Source organism: Propithecus coquereli, unplaced genomic scaffold (assembly GCF_000956105.1).
Source record: "Propithecus coquereli isolate 6110/MARCELLA unplaced genomic scaffold, Pcoq_1.0 Scaffold210, whole genome shotgun sequence".
Classification (NCBI taxonomy): domain Eukaryota; kingdom Metazoa; phylum Chordata; class Mammalia; order Primates; family Indriidae; genus Propithecus; species Propithecus coquereli.
Window position 1 is genome coordinate 6,182,662 of NW_012146079.1, and position 24,176 is coordinate 6,206,837.

At 48.5% G+C, this 24,176-nt stretch overlaps 1 protein-coding gene across 1 annotated transcript in view; it reads left to right on the forward strand.

Annotated features, from left to right (window-relative positions):
- The window catches only part of PARP1 (poly (ADP-ribose) polymerase 1), a 51,086-nt gene that overhangs the window by 26,015 nt on the left and 895 nt on the right, over positions 1-24,176 (forward strand). Inside the window, exons 7-22 of the mRNA XM_012644375.1 lie at positions 364-540; positions 2,821-2,968; positions 4,456-4,596; positions 5,524-5,766; positions 6,039-6,107; positions 6,361-6,493; positions 8,298-8,493; positions 12,136-12,264; positions 15,519-15,602; positions 18,023-18,145; positions 18,751-18,879; positions 20,038-20,136; positions 20,980-21,132; positions 22,107-22,234; positions 23,040-23,101; positions 23,710-23,824. Of these exons, the coding sequence (XP_012499829.1) occupies positions 364-540; positions 2,821-2,968; positions 4,456-4,596; positions 5,524-5,766; positions 6,039-6,107; positions 6,361-6,493; positions 8,298-8,493; positions 12,136-12,264; positions 15,519-15,602; positions 18,023-18,145; positions 18,751-18,879; positions 20,038-20,136; positions 20,980-21,132; positions 22,107-22,234; positions 23,040-23,101; positions 23,710-23,824 (2,129 nt within the window). The remainder of the gene's footprint in view (positions 1-363; positions 541-2,820; positions 2,969-4,455; positions 4,597-5,523; positions 5,767-6,038; positions 6,108-6,360; positions 6,494-8,297; positions 8,494-12,135; positions 12,265-15,518; positions 15,603-18,022; positions 18,146-18,750; positions 18,880-20,037; positions 20,137-20,979; positions 21,133-22,106; positions 22,235-23,039; positions 23,102-23,709; positions 23,825-24,176) is intronic.

Consider the following 24,176-nt stretch of genomic DNA (forward strand, 5'->3'; position numbering starts at 1 on the left):
GAGACCCCTCCTGAGGGCTGGCAGGGCAGTCGCCCAGGGGTGTCCACTGCTGGCCCTCCCCTGCCCTCATTATCTGGAGCTGAGCTTGGCGAATTGCACCTTGTGCGATCTACCCTGGGCTCTCCTCTATTTCTAAATCACTGCGGGTGAGGGGGCTACGGCATCACTTCACTTGGAAATAAGGTCTCTTAAAGTACAAGAATCCGTGCTCCGTTGTAAACCAGCTGCCCAGGGCTGTTCAGAGCCCCAGAGCGAACCTCTTCCCAGTGAGTGAAGTCTGTGCAAGTTCTTCATCCCACATTGTAAATGTCCCTTTCTGTAGTCCCTCCTTTCCTCTCTGACGTGTTTCTGCCCTGGCTTCAGATCCTGGACCGCGTAGCTGATGGCATAGTGTTCGGTGCCCTCCTTCCCTGCGAGGAATGCTCGGGCCAGCTGGTCTTCAAGAGTGATGCTTATTACTGTACGGGGGACGTCACTGCCTGGACCAAGTGCATGGTCAAGACAAAGACACCCAGCCGGAAGGAATGGGTGACCCCAAAGGTGAGGGGACAGTGGAGGGATCTTGGGATCTGTTGGCAGGAAAACCCGGCCCCCTTCTGGGCTTGTACACACTTGAGGTCCCCAAGATTGCAGTGCCATGTTCCTCAGACATCTTTACAACTAGGCTGTCCTCATAATCAGAATGTAAAATTATGTTTTTGGTTCTATATGTTTGCAAACCACACAAATGTAGAACCAAAGCATCTCTAAGTGTAGAGTATAGGTTTGTCCATTTGGTCTAAGATCCTCTTGTTTGCAAAGACCATGAATTATTTTTATTTCTATTCATGGCCTTGTGTGTGCCAGGCACTGTTCTAGACTTGAGGGACATATGGTGAGTGAATAAATAGACAGTAATTTCTGCCTGTATGGAATGAGGGCTTTCCTCGAGGACATTTCCTTGCCTTGGTGCTAGAGGGAGAATTGGATGCAGAGTTCACATATCTCCTAGTATTGTGTGTTCTCCCTTTTTAAATGGAATTACATGTGGAATTCTCACAGTGCAGCAAACCTCAGCCGGGGAGCCTCCTGTGGACCGTGCTCATGGGGCTACAGCAGTCTCTCTGAGGGGCTGGGTGCTGGAAGGACCTCACCTGTGCCCTCAGAGCAGGAGCTGGGGCCGGGTTGTTGGGGGAACTCTGCCACTCACCGCCTGTGCCCACTCCTGGGTGTGGAGCGCTGGGAACAGTGGCACACAGTAAGCGCCCAGGATTGTTCCTTGGGGTGTGCTATCGGCACCACTCACTCCGCACCGAGAACCAAACCGCGTCTCCTACCGGCCCTTGGCTCGCTTGGTTTTTGCCCCGTTTACTGCCATAGTTGCACTCTCTCCCTCTCAGTTTTCTCCCTGTGCTTTTACTTGAGTGACCACACTAACGTCAGTCTGACCATGTCACTTCCCCCACCCTTAAATCTTAAAGTGATTCCTCAATTTTTCTGAGTATGCAAACCTTACAGGCCCTTATATGGTGTTTGTATTCCTTTTACAATCTTCTGTGGAGAAAATAATAAAATGGCAATTAGCAACGTGAACTACTTTGTATTGTATGTATCAGTGGTAGAGCATGTACATACATTTTTAAGGATACATGCACATGCAAGACATTTTTCCATCCGGGGATTCTTGCTGCCCATACAGTGATTGTGTTGCCCCCGGGCATTTGTCCCCAGAGCCCTCTTTGATGTGGCTATCAGCCTTCTGTGGCCTCTCTTACTTCCACCCCCTTCTCACATACCACTCTGCCCACCCCACCTCCAGGCTCTCTGATTCTTTTTTGTAGGAATGCCTAGTGATAGGGAGCTACCTAGGGCTCCCTGCCCGCCACGCCACCACGTGGGTGCCTGTGCTTAGGCAGTCCCCTGCTGTTTTGGCGCCTGCCAGGCTTGGCAGGTCACTGCCACCACCGCCTTCCGGTATTCCCAATCTCCCATCACCTCCGGGCTGCTCCTCTGATCGGGGGACGTAGCTCCCGTGTTAAAGTCGCCTTTGTGTGTCTGGCTGGCAGTCAGTACTGAGGCGCTTTCGCAACAGCAGAAACTACCCCTTAACCTCTCTGCGCTCTGAAGCACACATTCGGTGCTCAGTGTCAGTCGGAAGCTCTCGGTAACCTCTTTTTCCACCTGGTGCTCGCTGGACACGGGCACAGCTGAGAAGGGCAGTTCTGGATTGGATGAAGACATACGAGCATGGAAACTGTGGTCTTTCCCTGAGCTTCACGTATTTGACGTTTATCAATTGACCATTCAGAGCAAGGCCCATTGTCAATCACCTGGGATGAAGAACGCACTATGCCGATGGAAGGATTCGTAGTGAATACTGTAGGTCTCCTCAGCCATTTTCCCTTTTACACAGGGAAGGCGGATTGCCCTGAGTTCCTTTTGGGTAATAATCTCTCCCCCAGCGTGTGCAGTCTTGGGGGGCTTTGAGTCATGGGGTGGGCCTAATGACTCTTGAAGGGGCAAAAGGGGCTGGGGAGATTGTCGTCACAGATTCCAGCGGTGGTTCCCTGACCAGATTGTCAACGGATTTAAAAAAGAAAATGAAAATATTTTTCTCTTAAAGCAGCCACAGTGCCAACTCTATTATAAATGTAGAAGTACTAGAAATAAGTACTATAGCATCCTAGAAGCCTCTCATTTTTCTATTTTGTGCTATTCTTTATTGTAAGAAGAAAAAAGATTCTTTAATTTCAACAAGCTAAATTCCCTTTTTGTCTTTGGGGAGGTTCTTTCTTTCAAAGGAGAGCTGGTTTCTTAACAATGAAAACTTATGTTCTTTAGGAATTCCGAGAAATCTCTTACCTCAAGAAATTGAAGGTCAAAAAGCAGAACCGTATATTCCCCCCAGAAACCAGTGCTCCAGTGGCAGCGGCATCCCCACCCCCTGCAGCCTCCATGCCTGCTGCTGTGACCGCCTCTGCTGCAGCAGGTATAGCGCTTGGGGCCCTGATCTTAGAGCCACCTGCTGGGACTAGTTTCCCACTGTTTGCTGGTATGTGGAGTTGGCAAAGAGGGTATCTATCCTTCTGGGGTCTCTTACTATGCGGAAGCCCTGCCCTGCATGTGAGGGGCCTCTTTCCTTGCCCTGAGGCACCCCTCAGCAAGGCATAACATAAAGAACATAAACATCTGAAAAGAACGAATGACTTTCGCATCCTGGGGGGCAAGAAGAGGGAGGGGCTCCTAAGAAAGGCCAGGCAGGCAGCCTTACCTGGAGTGGCAGTGGGGTCTCCTGCCTGACTCTGCACTGCAGAGAGCATCATTCCAGGCCTTGCTTTCGTGCTTCCAGACTACCCTGCACCCACCAGTCTTCCTGAGCCTGTCGCGATGCTTGGGTCTCTGTTGTATGCAGAGGAAGTTACTGGTCAGTATTAGTGAGAAATGCTCTGAGCCAACAAAAGACAGTGAGATCGTGTATATGTTTTGGCAGAAGAGACCTGCTGCTTATTTACTCAGAGACACGTGATAGTCCAGTGGTGAAGGCCACAATTTGGTGGGTAGAGGATGAGGGTTCTGTCCTTGAACATGAACCCATTAGCGACCTTGTTCCCATGCCCTGGGTGGGGGCCATTGGTAACTGTGGTGCCTGCGTCGTCCCTAGTCTACTCTGCTGCTTGTCACCTGGGTCCAAGTGCACGTATGGTGGGCCAGGTGGGGGGGTGGCATTCCGGCCCCTCCTTCGAGGGTCCTCTCTACCTTCCTCTCACTTGTAATTCTCACACAAACCAAAGATTTTGTTTTCAGTTAAACTATCAGTGTCCCTAGTTGTGTGCCCTCACAGGGAGGGCATGGAGGACTTTTCCCTGCAGTTCCTCCTGTTCTAGAAATATGTCACCTGCACTGTGTTCTTATTTTCAGTGAACAGGAGACTCACCCCTGTCCAGGCCTTTCCAGCCTGGGTCAGGGCTAGGCACCTGAACGCCAGGCTGCTGCTTTGCCTGGGTCTGTCAGCTCAGCTCGGTGTGCTTGTGCTGAGCAGAGCTCTGAGGGACTGTCGTGGATGTGTCTCATATTTAAATGGAGTTAATTAAGAAGAACTGCAGTTTGTTTTTAGACATAGTGGGAGAAGGACAACAGAATTTGGGAGTCCACGTGACCTCCCCCTCTTCCTCCCGGCCCCTCATCCGCGGATGCCGCCTTCCCAGCGTGCCTGTGGAGCAGACGGGCGAGCCCTGGCTCACGGCCGGCAGAGCTTCACGGATCGTCCTCTTTCTCGGTCTAGGAGCGCGTAGGTGTTCAGGTGGCAGTTTGCTGTCCTGGCCTCTGCTTTCTTGATGGCATATTTACATAGGCTTTTCCCAGGGACAAGCTGATGAAAGAAGGGAACTGAGGCAGGGACCCTGCAGCCTGCCCTGGGGTTTCCAGGGAGCAGCACCAGAGCTGCCCCTGCTTAATGATTCTCTTCTCCCGTCCCAGACCAGCCTTTAGCTAACATGAAGATCCTGACTCTGGGGAAGCTCTCCCGGAACAAGGATGAAATGAAGGCCACGATCGAGAAACTCGGGGGGAAGTTGACGGGGACGGCCAACAAGGCCTCCCTGTGCATCAGTACAAAAAGTGAGTTGGACCCTATTGTAAAATGAAGATAATGCGTTTGTCTCTTATGGCTGTATTGAGTTCAGTGAGGAAGCACCTGACAGCACTCAAAAACGGTATCTCCAATGTCGCCGTCATTGCTGGGTTCTTCATGAAGGGAAACCAGCATTTGTGCTTCATGTTGCTGCTTTGTAGTATGTATATTCACGAGTGTCTTACATTCCCAGATAAAGACTATAAGCTGTGATAGGTTAAGTATCTTAATCCCAAAATCCAAAATGCTTAATCCCAAAATCCAAAATTTGAAGTTTTTTGAGTGCCAACATGACACTCAAAGGATATACTCAGTGGAGCATTTCAGATTTTCCGATTAGTGATGCTCAACCAGCAAGTATAATGCAAATATTTCAAAATCTGAAAAAAATTGAAATCTGAAACATTTCTGGCCCAAAGCACCTCGGATAAGGGTTGTTCAGCCTGTATTCTCATCACTTTGAACTATTCCATAAGATGTGCATGGGTTCGCTGCCAGAACAAAAGGTCACGGTTCAGATATGTTCGGGAAATGCAGGGTTAAACAAAGGTAAACAGGGTTCTTTGCAGGTTTTTTATATGGATGACCATCGTACATCTCCAAAACCAGAAAAATAATATACAACATTTCCCATATGCATTTGACTTCAGTGTCTTCTCTGTGGGGTGCCTGCTAACATCTCATTCTACAGAATGGTTTGGAAACGGCTGCCCTAACTCCGCAACTTCTTAGGAAAAGGGGAATGCTGGGGATCAAAGACAATTGTTATTAATGGAATGAAGAAAAGCTCAGAGCATTGGCTTTGGAAGCAGAGGAGGTTTTAGAAGTACACAGTGAATTAACTCTAGTAATTTGAAATTTAAGTTTAGTTTTAAACTCAAGTACTGTTTTTTTTTTTCTTCTGATTTGGACAGAGGAGGTGGAAAAGATGAGTAAGAAAATGGAGGAAGTAAAGGAAGCCAACGTCCGTGTTGTGTCTGAGGATTTTCTCCAGGACATTTCCGCCTCCACCAAGAGCCTTCAGGAGTTGTTCTCAGCACACATTTTATCCCCCTGGGGGGCAGAGGTGAAGGCAGAGCCTGTTGAAGTAGTGGCCCAAAAAGGGAAGTCGGGGGCTGCGCTCTCCAAAAAAAGCAAGGGCACCATCAAGGAGGAAGGTGAGGGCCCTGAGCAGTCTCCTTCCTGGCTGGGAGGTCAGGGGCCAGGTCCGCCTGCACAGAGCTTCTGCCTTCGTGTCCCTGCAGTGGTCTGTTCAGTGCTGCCCAGACCAGTTCTCTCAGGTTTTTACTGGGCACAGAACGACAAGCCCTTTGGGGTGGTGGGAGACAGCATAGATGCCATGTTGGCAGATCATGTGAGTGGAAACTGCTCATTTGCCCTCCACCGTCCCCTTTTTAATTTATGTTTATATTTTCTGTCTCCTTCTAAGGTACGAACAAATCTGAAAAGAGAATGAAATTAACTCTGAAAGGAGGCGCAGCTGTCGATCCTGATTCTGGTAAGCAAACAGGAACGTGAGCAGAAAACGTGTGAATGCCCACAGCACGCGGGGCAAGGGGCAGTGCCTTTACTCCCAGGCTTCCCTCTCAGGCTCCCCTAGTCCTGACAACACGTCTTTTGTGGGGAACCTCTTGAAGGTGGTGTTAGCGTAGCCAAGCATGTATGAACCCCTAGCCTACAGACCCCTTCTCCCTGAGAGTACCAGTCCCTCTAGGGGAAGGAAAACTATGGGGGTTTTGCCTCTGGGACAGGTCTGGAACACTCTGCACACGTCCTGGAGAAAGGTGGGAAGGTTTTCAGTGCCACCCTTGGGCTGGTGGATATCGTTAAAGGAACTAACTCCTACTATAAGCTGCAGCTTCTGGAGGATGACAAGGAAAGCAGGTGAGTTCGGGGGACCTTGCGTGGGCACACAGAGACATGGCCTGTCCCGCAGCTGTCAGTGTTATGCTGTCAGCCTCGTGAAACCGACGTTACTCGCAGTGCCTGGGGAATGAAATCTAATCACAAACAACAAAAATGTATCACAAGGCCTTCAGTTAAAGGGGAGAAAGAAGCCACTTTCCACCAGTAGTGTTGCTGTCCTTGATACCAGTCACAGGATGTGGTTTCACATATTCTCCCAACTGGCTTTTCTTTTAGCCACTCGAAGAATGTAGATTTTCTGATTTTACATGTGTTTCAAAACTTTTGAAGCAAAGTTTGGCAAGCACCAAGCTTACTCTTTAATGTTCTTTCAAACTCTCTAGTTACTGAAGAGGTTTGGGTTTGGTTTTTTAAATTTTTTTTTTTTTTTTACATGGTGGTTACAAGCAAGGGCAGATTTTGGATTTGGGTACATTTCTAGGCAGAGCAGTTCTCATGTAGTGAGTTCATCATCCCTCGCTACAGCCAACCCAGAACAGGGTCTACGTATACGTAGAAAGGCATGTGGAAGGAACCCAGCTAAATTCTAATATTGATCGTGGACATGGGCATTTTGCTGGTAGCTTAGATTTGCTGTTTTTTTAGAGTGAAAAGGTAGTGTGGTCTGTTAGGGTCAGAAGAAATTTTCAGCGTAGGTCAGGGTAGCTTCCCAAACATTTTCACAGGAAAAAGCCAGGAGAGAATGAATTTATACAGCCCTCAGCAAGAGCCCCAGATTTTCCTGGAAGTCTCTGATTTCAGGTTAAAAATACATATAAATCTTATATATTGGTTTTTGATGTATCTGGATTTATTATGATATGAAAATTAAATTTTGCCTTACTTCTGCTAAGAAAAATGAACTCACCTGAAGCTGAGCAGCATGCATATGGGATGTGTACCCTTGGCTGAGATGGGAATTGAGATGATAGCCTGGACCTCTATCTAGGTCTCTAGATTTGAGGAACTGTTGCTACCCACCCCCCCATTTGTTACATCTCAGCCTCTGATCTGAGTCAAGTTTTTCATTATTTTTAGGGTATATCTTTAAGGATAGTCTGTCCTTGGACACAGGACTTCCAAATGATGCTTACAGTATTACTTGCTGTATTTGTTTGGGGAGAGACATGAAGTTAGGGGACTTTTTGTTTTTTTCTTTTTCGAGACAGATTCTCTCTCCATTGCCCAGGCTAGGGTGCAGTGGCATCATCATAGCTCACTGAGACCTCAAACTCCTGGGCTCAAGCGATCCTCCTGCCTCAACCTCCTGAGTAGCTGGGACTAGAGGCACTGGCCACCACACCCAACTGATTTTTCTATTTTTTGTAGAGACGGGTCTCGCTCTTGCTCAGGCTAGGTCTTGAACTCCTGGCCTCAAGCAGTCCTCTCGCTTCAGCATCCCAGAGTGCTAGGATTACAGGCAAGAGCCACTGCACCCAGCCTGGAGTTTTTATATAAAGGTCTGCAGACTTCAGAATTCTACAGACTCCTCAAGCTTGGATGCCAGATCTCAGCTTAACCGGTTCATTGGCATTGTTGTCTACTTGCCAATATAATTTGGAAGGGAGTTCTTCAATTAATTTAAATTTCTTATAACCCTTGGTTAAATGGACTATAAAGACCCTGATTGTGTAGTGATTTCTTTTGTTCTATGTTAATCACCATCATTTTTGGGTGTTTAAAATTCTTCCTCACCCAAATGGAATGACAGGGATGGGAAACTCCTCCTGAAATGTGACCAGCTAACTCACATGGTTATATCTGACACCTCCATCCCCTGTAGGTATTGGATATTCAGGTCCTGGGGCCGCGTAGGCACAGTGATTGGTAGTAACAAACTGGAGCAGATGCCGTCCAAGGAGGATGCCGTTGAGCACTTTATGAAATTATATGAAGAAAAAACTGGGAATGCCTGGCACTCCAAAAATTTCACCAAGTATCCCAAAAAGTTCTACCCTCTGGAGATTGACTATGGCCAGGTAATCACATAATGCCCTAACACCATCTGCTTCTAGGGAAAGGAAGGGACACTTTATTCTTTAAAATTCACACTGTGGATCAGATGGCATCATAATGAGTACTGCCAATGTTCAAAGAATACTAGTCCTTCACAAATTGTTCCCAAAAAAATAGAAGCAAACACTTCCCAACTTACTACATGAAGCCAGTACTACCCTGATACCAAAGCCAAAGACATCACAAGAAAACTTGCGAAATCCTTGTGAACACCAATGCAGAATCCTCAAGAAAACACTAACAGACTGAATCCAGCAGTATGTAAGTTTGGTTCAACTTTAAACAATCAATGTAACACACCATATGGATAGTATAAAGGACAAAAATCACATGATCATCTCAGTAGACGCAGAAAAAGCATTTAATAAAATCTGTACCATGGAGTATGACATAGAGTTTAGATGAGAACGGTGGTAGCATTTTTGAGACGTCAAGGAGGAACAATCTTCCACGTTATTCCTGAAATGCAACAGGGGTAATTCGTGGATTCCAGATAAGACTTTTTATCTGAACGTATGTTCACCAGTGATCATGTGACCTGGTCTGTCATCAGGATAGGATTACAACTTGACATACTGTACTAGGTCACAGTTCTTAGTCTTAAATTATTTCCTAATAATATCTATGTCTGTAGTTGGGGAGTCTCCCTATATATGTTACCAATCATCTCTTGGTTGAAATTTTTGGTTTTTGTTTTGTTTGTTTGTTTTTCCCTGAAAAAAAAAAATGCCTTTCAAAAAATGAGAATCTATTACTTTTTTTAATTGTGGGGGAAAATACGTATGTATTTTACAAAAGGAGAGACTTGTAGATGGGTAGAGATTTTAACTCCAAATCTTTGGAGCCTAGCATATCTCACAGGGGGAATTGTATAATTTATAGAGGTGTCATGAGCTCTCCATAATAAAAATGGAATTTGGCGGGCGCGATGGCTCACGCCTATAATCCTAGCACTCTGGGAGGCCGAGGCGGGTGGATCACTCAAGGTCAGGAGTTCGAGACCAGCCTGAGCAAGAGCGAGACCCTGTCTCTACTAAAAATAGAAAGAAATTATTTGGACAACTAAAAATCTATATATAAAAAAAAAAAATTAGCCGGGCATGGTGGCGCATGCCTGTAGTCCAGCTACTTGGGAGGCTGAGGCAGGAGGATTGCTTGAGCCCAGGAGTTTGAGATTGCTGTGAGCTAGGCTGACGCCACGGCACTCTACTCCGGGCAACAGAGTGAGACTCTGTCTCAAAAAAAATAAAAATGGAATTTATCTCTTCTTTCCACAATGCTGAGATTGAGACTGGACTTTCAGGACAGACTTGGTCAGACTCAGTAGTGCCCTGCTGAATTAAATCTTTATTTTAGGAAATTTTGAGGAATACAAAGGCACACAAATCACCTGGAATTAACCACACTTAAAGTCATGGTATATGTCTTTTTCAGTCTTCTTTCATTGTGCATGTATGTTTCCCACCACCATAAAATTGGAATCTCGCCTTATAAAGTTTCTAGTAACCACATTTTTTTTTTTTTTTTTTTTTTTGAGACGGTCTCCCTCTGTTGCCCGGGCTAGAGTGCCATGGTGTCAGCCTAGCTCACAGCAACCTCAAACTGCTGGGCTCAAGCGATCCTCCTGCCTCAGCCTCCCGAGTAGCTGGGACTACAGGCATGCGCCACCATGCCCGGCTAATTTTTTCTATATATTTTTAGTTGTCCGATTAATTTCTTTCTATTTTTAGTAGAGACGAGGTCTCGCTCTTGCTCAGGCTAGTCTCGAACTCCTGAGCTCAAACAATCCGCCCGCCTCGGCCTCCCAGAGTGTTAGGATTACAGGCGTGAGCCACCGCGCCCAGCCAGTAACCACGTTTTAAAAAGCAAGAAACCAATGAAATTAATGTTAGTAATTTATTTAAACAAGTATATCCAGAATATTCTCATTTCAACATCTGATCAAAACCAACAAAATTATTAATGAGAAATTTTCCCTTTTGTTTTTTTCTATACTAAGTCTTTGTAATCTGGTGTATATTTTGCACTTACAACACACCTCAGTTTGACCAGTGGCTACTGTATTAAACTACACCAATCCAGAGCATCATTTCTTAAGGCTGCATTGAATCCCATCCTGTGGGTGGGCCAGAATTCATATTTATCAAAATAATCCTCCCCCTCTTAGGCATTTAGATTATTTCCAGGCGTTTGCCATAATGATGCTGATACATATATAAATATTTGTGTACCCCTATGATTATTGCCATTACAGGCAGAATAGTTATAAGGTCACAACATATATGCACTTAAATAAGACTAAATAACACATTGATAATTTGCCCTCCAATGAGGTTACACCCAGAAGATAAAAGAGTGCATTTAAGACTCAGTGTCTCAACCTTGAGAGTAAATCTACTACAAAGGTGACAACAGCAGCTATGAGCACTAACAATACAGATTAGCTCTCTGCAGCTTGGTTAAGCCAGGCAGATTCTAGGTTTAAAGCCCAACACCAGTTACCTTCACTCCAAATAAATACCAAGCACTGTATTAGTTGCTAGGGACACTGTGATGGACAGTCCCTGTTCTCATAGCATTCAGGGTCTAAAAGTGAGAAGAGTTAAGGCACTTTCAATACAGCTTTTTTTTTTTTTTTTGAGACAGGGTCTCACTCTGTTGCCCAGGCTGGAGTGCAGTGGCATCATCATAGCCCACTATGATGACCTTAAACTCCTGGGTGCAAGTGATCTTCCCACCTCAGCTTCCTGAGTACCTGGGACTACAGGCACATGCTACCATGCCTGGCTAGTTTTTTAATTGTTTTGTAGAGACAGGGTCTCACTATGTTACACAGGCTGGTTCTTGAATTCCTGGCCTCAAGTGATCCTTAGCCTCCCAAAGTGCTGCGATCATAGGGTCCAGCCACCATGCCCAGCCAATACAATAAAATCTTGATAGCCTGGGTGCTCCAGTGAGCAGGGGTAAAGTCTCATGTGTTATCACTTTATTAGGTAGTGCAGTCCCAGTGGGGAGGGCCTGGGGGGCTGTTGCAGGGGAGGAGGGAAGGTTAGTGCTAGGATACACTTTAACACTGTCAAGCTGGCCGACAGGAAATGGGTATGGTAGCCTGATCCTTGGGGAGTATAGAGAAGGCTGTATAAACTTGGTCTTAGAGCTGGCCCTTAGGTGAGGAAGTGTTAAGAAAAAGGGGGAAGAATTTGTCCATCAGCTTTATGTGTCATTGCTGCAGCGTTCACCTTCACAGCTGCCTAGCATTTCCAGGTTGGGCATGAGTGGGCACTGGGCAGGTTCCCAGGCAGCACCAGCAGCCCCAGGGTGGATCAGCCCATGCACATATTGCAGTGTAGCTGGGATAAGAATCTGGAGCAGCCAAGAGGACATGGAGTTGCAAAGGAAATGCCTGACCCATGTGCAAAGCCATAGGTGCTTTTCCTGGCCACTGATACCCAAACATTTTTAATTAACACTCAGCTTTTTTTTTTTTTTTTCTGGTGGCACTCTATCTTGTGTCCTCTGTCCCCAGCCCAACCACGCAGATAACACCACCACTTCGCTTGGGTTGTTGAATTGTGTCTCTTACTGATATTCTTTTTTCCCTGGAGGATGAAGAGGCAGTGAAGAAGCTGACAGTAAACCCAGGCACCAAGTCCAGGCTCCCCAAGCCAGTTCAGGAGCTCATTAAGATGATCTTTGATGTGGAAAGTATGAAGAAAGCCATGGTGGAGTACGAGGTTATTGCACTTCATTATTTTATCTGTGAGCATTTGCTGAGGACGATGATCTGTGTACCGAGCTGGTGAAGAGCTCTCCGGCTGCTCTCGTTTTCTCGTTTCTCTCTTTCAGAAACAAAATGTTAGCCGTCAGCTTCTCGTCGTCGTCCTTCAGTCTTAGATCCTACGAGTGCTGAGGCCTGGAGTGCTTGTTCTCTTGCAGAGGGTCGTTTGATTTACTGTGAAATGTGTGGTGTGTTGTCGTAGAGCTGCCTCCTGGTCCACCGCCCCCTGTGTACTTCCCCCCTTCTTGTTGCCATGGTTAGGGTGTGTAGTCATGGTTCTTCTGTGACCCAACCAAACCACCCAACCGGAGTTGTCATGGGAAATGCAAGACTTAGCCCACTTACAGAGAAAGAAAACCACTGTAACCAGCGCTGTCAGAAGGGGCAGAGAGCTGCTGGCACTTGCTTCATTAGATAAAATTCATACTAGCTATTTTTAAGAGAAGGTTGGGAGTGGGTTGGGGGTGATGGTTGTTGGGTGAGTCATGCTCCTGCCCAGGATAGAAATGGCAGGAACTGGAGGCAGAGGCCAAGCGTGTCCTGTCTGTTCTCCATGTTGTCTCTGCTCCTTCCCTGGGAGGGGAGTGCATCAGAGCTCTTGAGTGCTGGTCGTGGGGGTCTTCAGAGCAGAGGCGGTCCAGGCACTACTGCTACCAGGACAGCAAACACAGTCTTTCCCCTCTTTCCCATCTGCTGAACCCAGAAGCTTTAGGCTGCTGTGAAAACGAGCAGCTGTGGTGCACTGGTCCTTCCCTTTGTCCTGGGAACCCAGAGGATGAGAGTCTCAGATCCACCCGAAGCATTGCACCCCTTATCCATACGCATGTCTTGCGTCTACCCATGTCCTTCCTCCTAGAGCCTTCGGGCCGGCCTTGGAACCAGGACAAGGGGTCAAACCAGGGCTGTATATACCACCAGCAGGCTTTTCCTCTCCAACCCCACAGACATCAGGGCCAACTTGGCATCTCCCTGCCGGGAGCTCAGCCTGGCAAGACTGCTCACGGCCCAGCTGTTGTTAGAAAATGGAGTGTTAAGATACATCCTCTAATAGGTTTGAAAATGGCCAGGGCTTGTTCCCTGTGCTTGTTCAAATAGATATGTAACGTGACTGTGGGAGGTCCACTAGTTTGAACAACTTGTGGGTGGGCTCACCCAGAATGAGGGGAGAGGGTAGGGGTAGAGAGGTACTAGGGTAAGGGGAGGAGAAGAGAGAGGGTCTCCGTCTCATTAATGTTTTGTGTCACGCATATCATTTCCAGCCTCCCATACTCTGCTTTATCTACGATTCGCAAACGTTCTCAACTATTCTCAGACCCAGGTCCTTTCCTGTGAAATGGCATTTTTATGTTGTTTTCCATTCAGACAAGTAACTAGTTTAGCAGGAAGAAAAGAGCCAGGGGCCCTGCTGCTGAAACAGGCTGCAAGGCAGCCAGGCGGAAGTGTGTAGAAAGCGGGGTGCACACTCCTGGCCACATGGGGTGACCCTGAGCACTTTGCCCCAGCACCAGGGGGACCTGGCTCTCCCTGTGAGGGGGGCGCACCCCTGGCCCAGAGGGGGGTGGGGTCTGGGCGCTCAGGCCACGGGGTGGGGGCTCCTCTAGCTCTAGGTGCCTCCCTCTGGCTGCCATTGTGGTTTGAGAGTCCCTGACCCTGAGGCCACTCTCCCCTTGTCACTGTCTCCCTAAACTGGGCTGTGGCGGAGCCACTGCTCCCAGCCCACCGTCCAGTACCGTGTGGAGTTTTTCTGGGAGTGAGGGCTCCCTGTGTTGGTGGAGCCCATCTCTTACTCTTAGAGCTTGTGCATGTTTTGAGGGGTGTAGGGTTAAGGCAACTAGGTCTTTCCCTTTTTTTTTTTTTTTTTTTAACATAAACACCAGAATTCTGCTTGGGGAATATTGCTCCCTTCAGAGTTCTGCTCTTACTCTGGTCACACTGCCCTTGATCAGAACATCTTTTGGAGTTCCTTCTTTAGAATTGTTTATTTTCAGAGCTGATTGATAATCCATACTGAAGTCACTCTGCTCTTTTATTATACCTTGTTCTTGGCTCAAAATAGATTATCCACCTTCTTCCCCAGACATAGCTCCAGCTATTTAACTCTTGCAGGAGATCAGATCTTCCCTCGGGACGGAGTTTCCAGCATTGTGGGTGCAGGGAAGCGCGCCTGCCAGGACTTGGGGGTGCTGGTAGAGCTTGTCGCTGCTGCCTCCTCATGGGTGCCTGATGGAGCTACGAGCACTTTTCATATCCTCTTATGTAATTTTATCACCGTAGCAGTTCCATTTCTAGAATTCTTGTTAGCTCCATCTTTGCTCCAGGCACAGCAGGAAACTCTGGACAAGCAAAGATGGGAAGGGCCCCCAGGAGCTCAGAAGGGTCTATTGGGAAAGCCCCAGGGACAGATGTCTTGGGATAGAGTGTGGGGTCACGTGGTACACAGGTGTTTCTGCCTGGGGGCCCAGGGAGCAGCGCAGGCAGGATCATTCACAGAACGGAGTGGGTGCCCTTTAAAGAAGGTAGCCACATTTTGCACATGGAAAGCCAAGGCTGAGCGTGGATGCCTCGCTAGCTAACTAGTGACGTGGCCTCTCTTTGACTGTAGTTGCCAAGGTGTTATGCACAGTAACAATGTTGTTGGAACAAATGTTTGGCCTTTGGGGGTGACAGGTTTGAAACGGACAACACTGATTTGAATGTAAGTATATAAGTTCAGGACTGTGTCCTTATAATGTTAACCACTTGAAAATTCGTGGTTCTTGTTTCCCAACTGGGAACTCAAAGAGGGGTGCACTTACTGCCTTGGCTCTGGGACCCCAGGGAGGGATACTGGGGTGGGGGGTGGTGCTGAGATGGGGAGCCATGACTGATGGGCCCTCGTCCTCACTTTGGAATTGGATAGGGATTATTACTGTACCTTCTTCCAGAAGTGCTGAGCTATTTGAAACTAAGCCTAGGGGCGAGTAGCTATGGTTGGCTAATTGCAGCCATAAATTGAGCAAGAATCTTCTTCCAGGCAGACTCCATTCTTTGTGGGGCTGCAAAGTCTGGATTTCGGTCATGGGGTCAGGGGTCTCCTCAGGAAAACTGGGCAGGCTTATGACTGCTTCTGCTGGGGCCCTGAGAGGTGGGGTGAGGGTTGCTTGGCCCAGCAGTCCTGTCATCATGCTGCACAGTGCCCGCCTTTCAAAGGGAACTCCCCTGTCTCCTCAGATCGACCTTCAGAAGATGCCCTTGGGGAAGCTGAGCAAGAGGCAGATCCAGGCCGCGTACTCCATCCTCAGTGAGGTCCAGCAGGTGAGCAGGGGGCTGCCCAGGGGCCTGTCTTGGGTCACCCTCCTCACCTGGCTGACTTCTCACCGAGGGGGCACTCAAGGTTAATGAACCAGAAGTACTGAACCACTCACTCTTCACAGGGATTTAGGTTTTTCCAATTCAACAAATGTGACTAGTGCCTTCTGCTTGCAAAAATCATCACAAAACAATTGAATAGCCGTGTTTTCAGTTATCAGATGCGGAGTAAACTCCTTATATACTTGTGAAGAATTTGGTTACCTTCTCTCTCTTTTTTTTTTGGAGATAGAGTCTTGCTCTGTTGTCCAGGCTAGAGTACAGTGGCATCATCATAGCTCACTGCAACCTTAAACTCCTGGGCTCAAGCGATCCTCCTGCCTTAGCCTCCCAAGTAGCCGGGACTACAGGTGTGTGCCACGACACCTGGCTAATTTTTCTATTTTTAGTAGAGATGGGGTCTCGCTTTCGTTCAGGCTGATCTCGAACTCCTGAGCTCAAGCCATCCTCCTACATCGGCCTCCCAGAGTACTAGGATTACAGGGGTGAGTCACCACACCCGGCCTACCTTTTCTCTTAAAACTGCAGTCATCCCTTGGTATATGCAGAGGATTGGTTCCAGGACTCCCCATGGATACCAAAATTTACACATGCTCGAGTCCCACAGCTGACCCTGCGAAACCCATGGGTACAAAAAGTCAGCACTCTGTATCCCCCAGTCTCAAATCCCGAATATACCGTATTTTCAATCTACGTTCAGTTGATTCTACAGATACGAAAGGCTGACTATATTGAAAAAAATCTATGTATAAATGGACCCACTTACTTCAAACCCCTATTGTTCAAGGGTCACCTGTATTGGGATTTTATTTTGTGTGTCTTTAAGACAAACAGTTACTAGGAAATCATCAAATAGGAAACTCTTTTTCTTAGTTTATTCATGTCCATGCAGCATTTTTTGAGCATCTTTCAAGGTCTCTTGGTCTGAGACCCTTCAGGCTACATCCTGCAGGGGCTGGAGGGTTCCATTTGTATTTGGGGGTGGGGTACAGGATTGCCTTTGAGAGAAGAAAAGCACACAAGAGACAGAAGCGGGCCCAGGAACCATACTTTCTGATTGGTGCCAAAGAAGAGGCCCCAAACCAGAGTTATTAAATCCACTTAACAGCTGGTTCCGAGCCGGGACTTCTTTCCTTGTTCCCCACTGGCTGAGAACTTACAAGGTTTTCCTCAATGGAGGTTCTTCCTGTTCCAGAATTCCCTGGTGGAAGGGCTGGAATACCATCCCACCCCATTGCACAGAGTCAGCCACAGCACGGAGGAAGTCTTAGCACTCGGTGAATCCATGTCACAGTGAGAAGCAGGCTTGGGGCTCTGGCCCACAGGGTGCCGCTTCATTGCCCCTCGCCCTCCCGCGGTCACCGAGGCTGTCTACGTGGTCTCCCGTGGTCAAGCTCTTCTGCCTCCTTGTGCATTTGTATAGCGCCCTCTGCAGATGGAGGACTGAGTGACACCGTGGCGGCAGTGGGGGTTACTTAGCCTTTCTTTGCCTGGACACCCCTGGACCTCCAGGTGCAGTAAAAACTAACTCCCTACCTCAAAGATGAAGGTCAGTGGATGAAGGGAGCCTGACTGAGTTTTATAGCAGCGATTGGCCCCGCTAACATTTTATTATGAAAGTTTTTCAAACATACAGAGTGAAAGAATTTTACAGCAATAACCGTGAGCCCACGACCCATATTTTACAATTAACATTTTGCATAGTGGTAGGGAGTTTTATTTATCTGTAACTACACAGTTCTTTTTTTTTTCTTTTTTTTTTTTCTTTTTTTCTTCTTTTGAGACAGAGTCTCACTCTCTTGCCCGGGCTAGAGTGCTGTAGTGTCAGCCTAGCTCACAGCAACGTCAAACTCCTGGGCTCAAGCAATCCTCCTGCCTCAGCCTCCTGAGTAGCTGGGACTACAGGCATGTGCCACCATGCCCTGCTAATTTTTTCTATTTTAGTTGTTTGGCCAATTTCTTTCAATTTTTAGTAGAGATGGGGTCTCGCTCTTGCTCAGGCTGGTCTCGAACTCCTGAGCTCAAGCAATCCGCCCACCTCGGCCTCCCAGAGTGCTAGGATGACAGGCATGAGCCATTGCGCCTGGCCTACACAGTTCCTTGTACAAATGAAATTTCATGAGAGACGCCCATCGTGTGTTAGGCTGTGCTGTTGGAGAATGGGGGTCCTGCCCCTGTTTGGTGGTGTAACATCAACAGAAAAGTAGTCTTCTGGTTGTTTCCTGCTTGTCCCGACATGTGTATACAGCAGGCTACCTCTGGGCTTGGCTGCAGCACCCGCCTTCTAGAAGAAAAAGCCTGTCCAAGTGTAGGGTGCTCGGAGCTGCTGCCTCAGTTTTGTGTTCCTTCTGCCCCTTGTTCTCCAGGCCGTGTCCCAGGGCAGTAGCGAGTCCCAGATCCTGGATCTTTCCAATCGCTTCTACACCCTGATCCCCCACGACTTTGGGATGAAGAAACCTCCGCTCCTGAACAACGCAGACAGTGTACAGGTAGCACAGAGGTTCCTAAGGGAGTGACTGGGGTGCAGGGCTGGGATGTTCCCCCCTTGACACCATCCCTCCACATCATGATCCTGGGGGCTGGGCCAGTACTCATAGGGCCACCTCCGTGCCTTGTTTTGAAGTGGGGTTTCTACCCACATTGGTGGATGCAGAACTGTTTTTCCTATCCCTGTTCTACCAAGTCAGCTGGGGAAAGAGCCATCAAAGAGGGGATCTTCCTCCTCATAATAGCATTTTCTTCCCCGTTTTCCCTCCCGGCCTCATAAGGGAGCCCAGGAGAGCTCCTGGCTCAGAAACAGTTTATTTGTGGTGTCTTCAGTATAGGTCCCCAGCTGTCAGAGTGTGAGAGAGGAAAGACGTTCTTCACCTCTTACCTGCCCCTCCCCCAGGCAGCAGTGCCTCATTAGCATTCCAGGAAATCCTCATGAATGTTCACTATGGGTAACAGATGACAGGGTGTTCCCCTGTGGGGGGCAGAGTCCCCCTTTAAGTATATTGGACACTATTTGCATGTAGGATTTCTTTGCCAAAACTGGATGAGTCTGTCTCCCTCACCATGGTACTTAACTCAGGGGCTTCCTTTGCTCTTCCAGGCCAAGGTGGAAATGCTGGACAACCTGCTGGACATCGAGGTGGCCTACAGTCTGCTCCGGGGTGGGTCTGATGATAGTAGCAAGGACCCCATTGATGTCAACTACGAGAAGCTCAAAACTGACATTAAGGTAACAGGTTGGCCCTTCCTCCGGTATCTTAACCACACATCCCAAGAGCAGTGGTCCCAGGCTTGAATGTGTGTCAGCGTCTCCTGCAGAGCGTGTTAGAACACAGATTGCTGGGGCCCGAATATCTGCCTAACAAGTCTCTGGACGTTGCCACTGATGGTCCTTTGAGAACCTCTGGAAATTTCACCTATACGTAATGCACCTTGTGCTTCCAAGCCAGCACCTTGGCTTGGTGTAGATACTGACTTTTGAGGGGGCTTACCAAAAGTTCCCCCTTTTTTCCCTTAATTTAGAGAGAAACTCTGATTTCAGAGACTCTTGCAGGGTGAACATTTAGAAGGCTTATTATCAATGTCCATTTCAGAAGTGGAAATGCTTGGTGGCAGCTGTAATAAAAACACAGTGCTTGCGTTTGTTTTTCTCTGGAGTTGAAGTGGCCATGTTGGCACACACACAGTCCCTGAACTTGCGTGTGTTGGACACTCAGGTGAAATCCCCTGCCTAGGCCAACCAGTGGGGGGTGTTTGCCTTAGCTCCCACTTTGCCCTGCCCTCGAGCCCGTTTTCATCGCCTACGTGCCTCCTTCCCTGCAAGTATGACAAGGCTTGGAGTGCAGTAGAACCACCTCTGTAATACATGCAGGTTTGTTTAGCATCGATTATACTATTAATATTTGACAGTTGTTTGTTGGGTGTGTGTTCTGAGCCAGCCAGGATATGCATGACCCTGAGGATCAAAGAGACTGAGCATTTGTCTCTGTCTTCAAAACCCCAACAGTGATCCTTGCCACTTTCAAATGCAGGTCTTGGCTGGGTGACGTCTTCTGGCCCGTTGTGTTTTAACTCACGATGAGCTGGACTCTTACTCCAGAGCCGATTCCTTGTTCACTGACAGTGAGCTCCATGCTCTGGCTTTGCTGATAGCCCAAAGCATAGAATTTTAAGACAGAAGGGAACCCTGAAATCCTTTAGCAACCCAAGTAGATGAAGAGGCAGGTGCCCAGGGAATTGGAACCCAGGCTTTCGGTCCTGCCCAGGCTTCCATTGAGGAGTGTAGTATTGATCCGTGCATCAGCTGAGCCTGCGTGGTGGTCTTCCTGTCTCCATGGGGCTCACCTGGGGTCTCTCTTGTTCTAATCTCAAGATGCCTTTTATCTAGGTGGTTGACAAAGATTCTGAAGAAGCTGAGATCATCAGGAAGTATGTTAAGAACACTCACGCCACCACGCACAATGCGTATGACTTGGAAGTTGTCGATGTAAGAATCCCTTCTCTCCCCCACCCTCCTCAGTGTCCTGCCCGCTTTCTCCTGCCCACTCCTCCAACCTGGGCCTGGGTAGGAAAGAGCAGTTTATTTTAGATAAATAGAAGAGGTGACTCATTTGTTGAGCAGAAAAATTAGTACTATCTCGTGGTAGTTTGGGGGTGGCTTTTTATTCTGTTTTAAAGGACATTTGCTGTCCCCAAACCTGATTTTGTTTGTTTGTTTTGGGTTTGGGGTTTTTTTGTTTTGTTTTTTAAGACAGAGTCTCGCTCTGTTGCCGAGGCTAGAGCGCAGTGGCGTCATCATAGCTCACTGCAACCTCCAACTCCTAGGATCGAGGACTCTCCTACTTCAGCCTCCCAAGTAAGCTGGGACTACAGGTGTGAGCAACCACACCTGGCTGATTTTTTCTATTTTTTGTAGAGATGGGGTCTCGCTCGTGCTCAGGCTGGTCTCGAACTCCTGAGCTCAAGCGATCCTCCCGCCTCAGCCTCCCAGAGTGCTAGGATTACAGGCACGTGCCACTGTGCCGAGCCCAAACCTGGTTTTAGAATTCGAACATATGATTATCAGAGGTCGAAGATACAGTTCTGCTTTATCTGCTGCACAGTAATACTAATTAATTGTAATAGCTGGTCTCTGCTGGGTGAGCCTTCAACAAGTCAGGGGACTCTATCCCAACCTGGGGGAAAACGTCTTCCGTACTGCAGCAAACTTTAAGTTTTCTAGCTGTAGAGACGGCTGGTCCATTCTTCTCTATCCATTCTGGCCTCTCAGTCAACCAGAGTAACAAGTGGCTTTCTTTTGCGCCTCCACTTCGTTTAATACCCCGACCAGATCTTTAAGATAGAACGTGAAGGGGAGAACCAGCGCTACAAACCCTTCAAGCAGCTTCATAACCGAAGGTTGCTGTGGCACGGGTCCAGGACCACCAACTTTGCTGGGATCCTGTCCCAGGGTCTTCGGATAGCCCCACCGGAAGCGCCTGTGGTATGTGCCCAGCCTGGGTGTGGTGGGGACTGAGGGGTGGGCAGTGCCTGTCTCTGCAGGTGTCTCCATAAAGAGCTTTGAATAGGGGCCTTGTTTAAGATGCAGGTGTTGGCTCCGCTGTGGCTGATGGGGGATTTGGCCACATCCCTTCTTCAGGCGCTTCCTTACAACTCCCAGATGGTGCCTTCACCTTCACGCTCCTGGCCCCAGCCCAGTTAGAGGGGCAGTTGCGCATGTGGCAGACACATGTCCTGGGACAAAGGAAGCGAGGTGTCCGGCGGGGGCCTGCCGTGAATGCTGTGCGGGTGTGTTGGCCACAGGCCTGGCTGAGTCTAGACCTGCCTCCACCACCTCCCAGCCAGGTGACCTAGGTGAGCGTCAGTGTCTGCAGTGAAGTGCGGTGACAAATGAATAAAGCCGTAGCCAGACACGAGGAATTGTTGGGTCACCTGCTGGATTATAGAAGTGTCCGGCGGACAGGACCTGAGAGATAGTCTTCCAAGCCCCTCATTTTACAGTTGTAAGAGCGAGGAGCAGAGAGGCTTGGTGACTCGCACTGGTATCGTGCGGCGGTGTCGTGGCTGGGCAAGTGGTCTGCCCTCTCTGAACCCAGTGTCTCCCTTACCAAAGGGAGTAAAAATAAGAGCACTCGCTGGATGTTTACTGTCCCGGGCACTGGTGCGAGTCACATTTACTAACTCATTTCATCTTCACAGCGGCCCCGTGAGGCTATTTTCCCCCAGTAGCAAGAAGAGAAAAGTAGGCCCCAGAGAAGTTAAGTAACTCCTTGCAGCCGCTCGGTTCCTGGCGGGGCCGTGATCTGAACAGGCTGGCTCATGAGCTCAAACCCCGATGCTTCCTCACCAGGGCACTGTGAGAAGTGGAAAGGATGGGTTGTAGCACTTAGCTGGGTGCCTGGCTCAAGTCAGCATCCCAGTAGAAGGTTTTGAACTGTCCCTTTTCCAACCCTCCAGACGGGCTACATGTTTGGTAAAGGGATCTATTTTGCCGACATGGTCTCCAAGAGTGCCAACTACTGCCATACATCTCAGGGAGACCCGATAGGTTTGATCCTGTTGGGAGAAGTTGCCCTTGGAAACATGTGAGTACACCTGGCTCTAGGGCTGGTGGCGCAGTGGGGACAGATGGAGTGGGCTGTAGGCAGGAGAATGCCCCTTGGCTGGAAGATGACCACGGAAATTCCCCACCACGGTTGCTGGACACCGCCCCCCGCCCCAGCCCCCAGTTAGGACTCTTAGCTTGGAAGTAACAAAAACGAATTCAAGTTAAGGAAATAAGGGAGATAGAGGAAGGCCCCCGCAAAGTGCTAGCACAGGAATGTGGCCAGGCCTCGGGAGCTGGCGGTGTCTGTCCCCACTGTGGACTGGGAAGCAGAGAGTCAGCCGCACAAAGGATGGTCACTCCATGGCTTCCTCCTCCCCTTGCCAACATTTAGATTTTCTGAGCCCATCCCAGATGGAACTGGAATCCTAATCCCAGTTCCACATTTTGTGCAGAGAAAATCTGATTAATCTAGCTTGGTTCAGGCATCCATCCTGGTCTTGTGAACTATAACCAAAGCAGGGTCATGTGAGAGGCCAGGGGTCCAGGGACTGTGGAATATGGGCAGAAACCCAGGGTGGCCGACCCACAGCTCCAAACATTTCCTTGAAAATAGCCCCATGGAAGTGATCGTTGGGAACAAATTATGTTCAGAAAGAACCGCGGCTTCAGGTTCTGGAGCAGGGCCAGAAACTGGGGAGGGAGCTCCAGGCAGTGAAGATGGACTAGCTTCTGTGGGCTTTGACCTCATCTCTGTATCTGACCTTGCTTTGCTAATCAAACTGCTGGTTTTGAGAGCCCAGTGTCCTTGGAGGCCTCTTCTGAGACTGCCCTCTCTTGAATAGGTATGAGCTGAAGCATGCTTCGCACATCAGCAAGTTACCCAAGGGCAAGCACAGTGTGAAAGGTAAGGTGTTCCGTTTCCAAAGCTACTGTTACAGCCCCAGGCACCCTGGACAGCATGGAGGGAGGGGGCTCTCCTTTCTGAGAAGGCAATCTCCTTGTGGCTGGTTGTGAAACAGCTAGAACTTCATTTTTAAAAAGTTTCACTCTATGGCTGCAGCTAGGATCACAGATGCGGTAGGCGAATCTTGGTGTGGGCACCAGTAACCAGGTGCACTCGCTTTGAGTTTTATGTACCTGTCTTAGCTATAGCAGTGAGGGGGCCTCTCACGACATAGTGGCGCCTGGAGCATCTTCGATTGCGAGAATTTGCAGTATGTAATGATTTAGGGCCTTTGACTGCCTGGTCAAAGTGACCACTTTGGGACCCTGTTCAGCAGAAATGTTATCCCATAGGAGGCTACTGCCATTCTTATTAAAATCAGTGAAGGTTAATGCCTTGGGAACCTTGATTTATAGCCTAGAGTTTTATATCTTAAGAAGGATAGGGTATGGGATTTGTAAGTCTTTAAAATGAGCACATAGACCCAACATAAAATAGACCTCATCTTTCTAGAACATTTTCGACATCTGTCCCCATGGTTCATTTCACTTGTGCCTTTTGCCTTGTAGGTTTGGGCAAAACTGCCCCTGACCCTTCAGCTAGTATTACTCTGGATGGTGTAGAGGTTCCTCTTGGGACCGGGATCTCATCTGGTGTTAACGACACGTGTCTACTGTATAATGAGTATCCTTTCATGAGTATTTTGTGTGAGCACAAAGGAATGTTCTGGAGCTACAGAGTTGCTTGTATGCAGTCAGGTTCCCTGGGACAGACAGTGATTAGAGACTGTCCTGTAGTATGTCTCATGGTGACTGTTTCCTGTAGAGTGAGAGGTCTGAGCGCTCACCTGTATAAGCCTGGCTTCCAGGGCATGAGCCTTCCGCCAATCTCCAGAAGATTCTCTTCTCCTTTACTTGCCTGAGGGGCACCAGGCCAGCCCCACCAAGAAGCCCTGAGAGCAGCTTCTAGGCTGGCACTGAGCATCCTCCAGCCGGGGCAGGTAGGGGCACACGGGCTCTCTGTTGTGCATTGTTGG